The 7,281-nt window shown below is 51.4% G+C and overlaps 1 protein-coding gene across 1 annotated transcript in view; it reads left to right on the top strand.

Moving 5' to 3' along the window:
• The window catches only part of ZNF362 (zinc finger protein 362), a 14,015-nt gene extending 7,037 nt beyond the window's left edge, over positions 1-6,978 (top strand). Inside the window, exons 2-7 of the mRNA XM_018574574.1 lie at positions 52-298; positions 1,146-1,464; positions 1,605-1,829; positions 3,500-3,578; positions 3,829-3,987; positions 5,826-6,978. Coding sequence (XP_018430076.1) covers positions 52-298; positions 1,146-1,464; positions 1,605-1,829; positions 3,500-3,578; positions 3,829-3,987; positions 5,826-5,942 — 1,146 coding nt within the window. The 3' untranslated portion in view covers positions 5,943-6,978. The remainder of the gene's footprint in view (positions 1-51; positions 299-1,145; positions 1,465-1,604; positions 1,830-3,499; positions 3,579-3,828; positions 3,988-5,825) is intronic.
• The last annotated feature ends 303 nt before the right edge of the window (positions 6,979-7,281 follow it).

The following is a 7,281-nucleotide window of genomic DNA, read 5'->3' as shown; positions in this document are numbered from 1 at the left end:
CCCCCCCCACGTCTCCCCCGGATCACGCTAACCTGTCTGCTTTTTGTATAGTTGGATAACCTGGTGTTAATCAATAAGATCAAGGAACAACTGATGGCGGAAAAGATCCGACCTCCTCACTTGCCTCCTACTTCCGTCCCTTCGCAGCAACCTCTGCTCATCCCTCAGTCGCCGGCGGAGACCAGCCAGTCTGTCATGTCCCTACAGAAGCTCCAGCAAATCCCCGGATTGCATCCACAAGCCGTTCCCCAGCCAGATGTGGCGCTGCATGCCCGGCCTGCCACCAGCTCTGTTACTGGTAATGTACACTACACCAGCATGGGGGGAAATCCAAGTCATCATACCATGGTGGGGAGGGGAGCTCGGCTCTGACTGACCCGCAGCTCTGCAAATGTCCCTTTCTAGTCACATGACTTGTTCCCCTTAAAGGGCACAACAGGGTGTAAATGATAGAAGGGGGACGTGTATCTGAACACATTCGTATACCATTGTCACCTGTGTTGTACCCGTTTTAACAATGGCATAAGATGTTAATATTCCGGAACTGTTTATTCGTCCAGTTTACAGTGAGGTCATGTGACCCATAGCTGCCATTCTGGTGTCAGTGGTGACCTCCGACCCCTGTGTCTCTTGCTCTTTGCAGTAGTCTGCTCCGTCTTTACAGATCTATTTCTCTCAGCAGTTTTTGTGTCTCTTTTTCTGGAGTAACAGAGGAAAGATAACAATACAGATGTACACTATATTGCCAAAAGTATTGGGCCCCTCCCCCTCCAAATCATTGGATTCGGGTGTTCCGTGACATTTCCTGGCTACAAAATTACCTGTACCTTTCCCTAAACCTTGTGAACGCCTTCCCAGAAGAGGTGGAGCTGTTATAGCGGCAAAGGGCGGAGCCAACCCAATACTGAACCCTATGGACTAAGACTGGGATGCCATTAGAGGGCGGAGCCAACCCAATACTGAACCCTACTGACTAAGACTGGGGGGCCATTAAAGTTCATGTGTGTGTAAAGGCGTGCCAATACTTTGGTAATGTAGTGTATATATTTTTATCCCGGAATACTCTGTGTATAAACCTCAGACTACATCTTTAGTCCCATCCCCTGGCCCCCCCACGGCCTTGACTACTTTCTCTTGTGTTCCAGGTTTGGGCCTGTTGTCCTCCCGCACAAATGTCAGCACTTCAGAATCTAGCACTGGTACCAGCAGTGGGATTTCCTCCACTCCAACTTCCAACAGCCAGACCCGACTCATCGCCACCTCCCCAACCCTCATCTCAGGAATCACCAGCTCACCAATGCTGGACTCCATAAAGACCATCCAGCACAGCCTGCTGGGGCCCACCAAACCTGAGAGGGGGCGCAAGAAAATCAAAGCGGAGCACCCACCCGGCCACCCAGTGCTTGTCGTCCCTTACCCCATCCTGGCTTCAGGAGATATTGGAAAAGAGGGCAAAACCTACAGGTGAGGTGGACTGATGTTATCACAGGCCGTAGTGATATCTCTATGGAGTTCACATTCTGTACCTTGCAGCCCATTGTATAGATGTGTCCTTCTGTGTCTATACATATTCTGACTGCTTTCTTCCTTTTGCTGTGTTTTAGGTGTAAAGTTTGCCCCCTAACCTTCTTCACCAAGTCAGAGATGCAGATTCACTCCAAGTCCCATACAGAGGCCAAACCTCATAAGTGCCCGCATTGTTCCAAATCGTTTGCCAATGCTTCATATCTAGCACAGCATCTGCGCATTCACCTCGGTGTCAAGCCCTATCACTGCTCGTACTGCGAGAAATCCTTCCGCCAGCTCTCTCATCTTCAGCAACACACCAGGTATGTGTGAGCGCTGCACCCCAGACACAAGCCCTGCACCCTATAGTCTGCACAGTACACACCCTGCACCCTATAGTCTGCACAGTACGCACCCTGCACCCTATAGTCTGCACAGTACGCACCCTGCACCCTATAGTCTGCACAGTACACACCCTGCACCCTATAGTCTGCACAGTACGCACCCTGCACCCTATAGTCTGCACAGTACGCACCCTGCACCCTATAGTAGCACACACCCTTCTCCCCATAGTCTGCACAGTACACACCCTGCACCCCATAGTCTGCACAGTACACACCCTGCACCCCATAGTCTGCACAGTACACACCCTGCACCCTATAGTCTGCACAGTACACACCCTGCACCCTATAGTCTGCACAGTACACACCCTGCACCCCATAGTCTGCACAGTACGCACCCTGCACCCTATAGTCTGCATTGTTTCTCCAAACCGTGGGACAGATTCATGTTCCCAATAGGAGGCAACTGGGGACAGAGATTCATGTTGCTGCACTGTGAATTTACTTCATAAATCAGCCCAAAGCCTTTAAATGTGGACACAACCAAAGCTGCATTTTCCATTGCTTCATGTGAACTGTGTTTGTGGAGGCTTGTTGCCATATCTGCGGATTAGGCAGAGACCATACCGGGAGAGGACCAGGAGACCGTACTGGGAGAGGACCGGGAGACCGTACTGGGAGAGGACCGGGAGACCGTACTGGGAGACCGTACTGGGAGACCGTACTGGGAGAGGACCGGGAGACCATACCGGGAGACCGTACCGGGAGACCGTACTGGGAGAGGACCGGGAGACCGTACTGGGAGAGGACCGGGAGACCGTACTGGGAGAGGACCGGGAGACCATACCGGGAGAGGACCAGGAGACCGTACTGGGAGAGGACCGGGAGACCGTACTGGGAGAGGACCAGGAGACCGTACTGGGAGAGGACCAGGAGACCGTACTGGGAGAGGACCGGGAGACCGTACTGGGAGAGGACCAGGAGACCGTACTGGGAGTGGACCAGGAGACCGTACTGGGAGAGGACCGGGAGACCGTACTGGGAGAGGACCAGGAGACCGTACTGGGAGAGGACCGGGAGACCGTACTGGGAGAGAACCAGGAGACCATACCGGGAGAGGACCGGGAGACCGTACTGGGAGAGGACCAGGAGACCGTACTGGGAGAGGACACTGAGACCGTACTGGGAGAGAACCGGGAGACCGTACTGGGAGAGGACCAGGAGACCGTACTGGGAGAGGACCGGGAGACCGTACTGGGAGAGGGTAGACGGTACTGGGAGAGGACTGGGAGACTGTAGACGGTACTGGGAGAGGACCGGGAGAGGGTATACGGTACTGGGAGAGGGTAGATGGGACTGGGAGAGGGTATACGGTACCGGGAGATGGTTGGCTGGGTGTCTGCATGTCTGATTCTAGTTCCTGGTCGCTCATCGCCTGGTCTTCTGCGGATCGCTGTGGGAGGATTGATGAAGAATGAAATGGTTTTCTCGTCTGATATGAGTGACATCGGATCCTAAGAAATGTCATTTCTGTGTAATATAAAATGTATTTGTGTGATGATGGAGGAGGAGTCCCATTCCGGGTGTCCCCTCTGTCAGGATGAATTGTATGGATGGTCTGTATGTCTTATAGTTGTTTTTATGTTTATAAGGATTCATACTGGTGACCGGCCCTACAAGTGCCCGCAGCCCGGCTGTGAGAAGGCGTTCACCCAGCTCTCCAATCTGCAGGTCAGTGGCCCTCCCTGTGTTCTGTCACTGTATAAGGGAAGGGCTCCGCCATATTGTCTGTATGCAGCACGTGTGAGATTTCTTGTGGTTACTTTGGTATATGGTTTGTGGTGGAGGAGTGCTGGTTGGATCTCGGCTCGGATGGCGAGTGGCCTGGTATTGTTGGGTTAATAAAGGACAGCCCAGTATTGGTGATCCGTGTGCAGCGATGGCGGTCTGTGTGTATAATGGATCTTCTTCTGCTTCACAGTCTCACCAGCGACAGCACAACAAAGACAAACCATACAAGTGTCCTAACTGTTACCGAGCGTACTCGGACTCTGCCTCACTTCAGATCCACCTCTCGGCCCACGCGGTGAAACATGCCAAGGCATACTGCTGCAGTATGTGTGGGAGAGCATACACCTCGGTGAGTAACGGATGATATGTAATGAATATGGGGGGCACCTTATTCCATTAAGGGTGGAGTGGATCAGCACACAATATGGATGGATTGTATTGTTCTATTGAATCTGCACACAAAGGGGAAGTTTTATTATGTTTATACTGATATTGGAAATATTTATCTGATACTTTGAATCACAAGTAGAAGGTTTAAGGTTTTAGCTCTGCAGTTACTATTTATATACAAATCAAATGTACCCAGAGGAGACCAAATCATCAGCTTCCGTCACATCCCTGCCTGTACCCCCATAATCACACCGCTCCTGATCATTGCATGCTGAGGCTTTATACCAGGACCCCTCTAACCTCTCCTGATCATTGCATGCTGAGGCTTTATTACAGGACCCCTCTGACCTCTCCTGATCATTGCATGCTGAGGCTTTATTACAGGACCCCTCTGACCGCTCCTGATCATTGCATGCTGAGGCTTTATTACAGGACCCCTCTAACCTCTCCTGATCATTGCATGCTGAGGCTTTATTACAGGACCCCTCTGACCGCTCCTGATCATTGCATGCTGAGGCTTTATACCAGGACCCCTCTGACCTCTCCTGATCATTGCATGCTGAGGCTTTATACCAGGACCCCTCTGACCTCTCCTGATCATTGCATGCTGAGGCTTTATACCAGGACCCCTCTGACCTCTCCTGATCATTGCATGCTGAGGCTTTATTCCAGGACCCCTCTGACCTCTCCTGATCATTGCATGCTGAGGCTTTATACCAGGACCCCTCTGACCGCTCCTGATCATTGCATGCTGAGGCTTTATACCAGGACCCCTCTGACCTCTCCTGATCATTGCATGCTGAGGCTTTATACCAGGACCCCTCTGACCGCTCCTGATCATTGCATGCTGAGGCTTTATACCAGGACCCCTCTGACCGCTCCTGATCATTGCATGCTGAGGCTTTATACCAGGACCCCTCTGACCGCTCCTGATCATTGCATGCTGAGGCTTTATACCAGGACCCCTCTGACCGCTCCTGATCATTGCATGCTGAGGCTTTATACCAGGACCCCTCTGACCGCTCCTGATCATTGCATGCTGAGGCTTTATACCAGGACCCCTCTGACCGCTCCTGATCATTGCATGCTGAGGCTTTATACCAGGACCCCTCTGACCGCTCCTGATCATTGCATGCTGAGGCTTTATACCAGGACCCCTCTGACCGCTCCTGATCATTGCATGCTGAGGCTTTATACCAGGACCCCTCTGACCGCTCCTGATCATTGCATGCTGAGGCTTTATACCAGGACCCCTCTGACCGCTCCTGATCATTGCATGCTGAGGCTTTATACCAGGACCCCTCTGACCGCTCCTGATCATTGCATGCTGAGGCTTTATACCAGGACCCCTCTGACCTCTCCTGATCATTGCATGCTGAGGCTTTATTACAGGACCCCTCTGACCTCTCCTGATCATTGCATGCTGAGGCTTTATACCAGGACCCCTCTGACCGCTCCTGATCATTGCATGCTGAGGCTTTATACCAGGACCCCTCTGACCGCTCCTGATCATTGCATGCTGAGGCTTTATACCAGGACCCCTCTGACCGCTCCTGATCATTGCATGCTGAGGCTTTATACCAGGACCCCTCTGACCGCTCCTGATCATTGCATGCTGAGGCTTTATACCAGGACCCCTCTGACCGCTCCTGATCATTGCATGCTGAGGCTTTATACCAGGACCCCTCTGACCACTCCTGATCATTGCATGTTGAGGCTTTATACCAGGACCACTAACCATACATTGCTCTGATCACCGTTTTTGTGGATTACACAATACCTTTTCTCTCCCTGCAGGAGACTTATTTGATGAAGCATATGTCCAAGCACACAGTGGTCGAGCACCTGGTCAATCACCATTCTCCTCAGAGGACCGATTCTCCTGGCATTCCTGTTAGAATTTCCCTTATATAAAACATGGGGAGGAATCTTAGCCCAGGAGCAGATGACCAAATGCCAAGGGCGGCCTGGGCTGCATCCCACTTTATCCTCAGTCTGAGGAAGCAGCTACCTTGCTGGGATGGATCTGGGGCCTGGACCAGCTCCCTCTTTCTTCACATTTCTCTGGAGCACCTGTCATGCACTTGGGTACCCTGACAACTGTTTGTCTTGTCAGTGACCGACTCTTGTGGCAGCTGCTTGAGGACCTTTTACATTTCACTGATCTATGAATACACATGGATTTTACCTCTTCTTGGTTGCCCTTGGGATTACAAACCTTATTTGGCTAAACTGTTGTGTCATACGAGCGTGTAACTGGACTTTACCTTGGAGTCAAAAACAAACAAAAAAGAGCTTCTGACTTGCTGCCACTTGGAATGATCCTGGATTGGCTGAAGTTTGATGTTAGTGAGATTCTGATTGGCTGCTCTTGGTGTGAGTCTAACTATAACATTGATTTGCCCAAATTATTTGGTGACATGCAAAGTCCCCAGCCTAGCACTTTGAATCTCTCACATTTTATATTGGTTCATGTTTAACTTTTTTATTCTCCTTTTTTTTACATATGAAAAAAACAATAAAAACCCTATTTATTGGCCAAGAATTTGGTGCTGCTAAAAGAAAGAAAATCAAGCAGTGAACACTTTTATGAACTCTATTTGCTGAATTATAATCAAAATGCTGCAGAATTCAGCACCCATCCTGGGATGGAGATGGACTGGTGGCCTAGATGAGGAAGGCAGGGTTCCTCTCCATGGCCGTGAGCGGAGTATCACTCTAGATGAAGAGGCATGTTTCCCCTCCGTGGCTGCAGTTGGAGTGTTGGCTTAGATGAGGTGGAAGGGTTCCTCTCCCTGGCTGTGGGCACAGTGCTGGTCTATACGAGGGAGTACGGTTCCTCTTCGTGGCTGCGGGCACAGTGCTGGTCTATATGAGGGAGTACGGTTCCTCTCCCTGGCTGTGGGCACAGTGCTGGTCTATACGAGGGAGTACGGTTCCTCTCCCTGGCTGCGGGCACATTGCTGGTCTATATGAGGGAGTACGGTTCCTCTCCATAGCTGCCGGGCGGAGTGTCAGTTTAGATGAGGTGTTGGGGTTCCTCTCCCTGGCTGTGGGCACAGTGCTGATCTATATGAGGGAGTACGGTTCCTCTCCCTGGCTGTGGGCACAGTGCTGGTCTATATGAGGGAGTACGGTTCCTCTCCGTGGCTGTGGGCACAGTGCTGGTCTATATGAGGGAGTACGGTTCCTCTCCCTGGCTGTGGGCACAGTGCTGGTCTATATGAGGGAGTACGGTTCCTCTCCCTGGCTG

This window comes from Nanorana parkeri, unplaced genomic scaffold (assembly GCF_000935625.1).
Source record: "Nanorana parkeri isolate BGI_ZX_2015 unplaced genomic scaffold, ASM93562v1 scaffold3056, whole genome shotgun sequence".
In the NCBI taxonomy this organism is placed as follows: Eukaryota; Metazoa; Chordata; class Amphibia; order Anura; family Dicroglossidae; genus Nanorana; species Nanorana parkeri.
The sequence above is the reverse complement of the archived record's forward strand: the minus strand, read 5'-3'. Positions and strand labels throughout refer to the sequence as shown.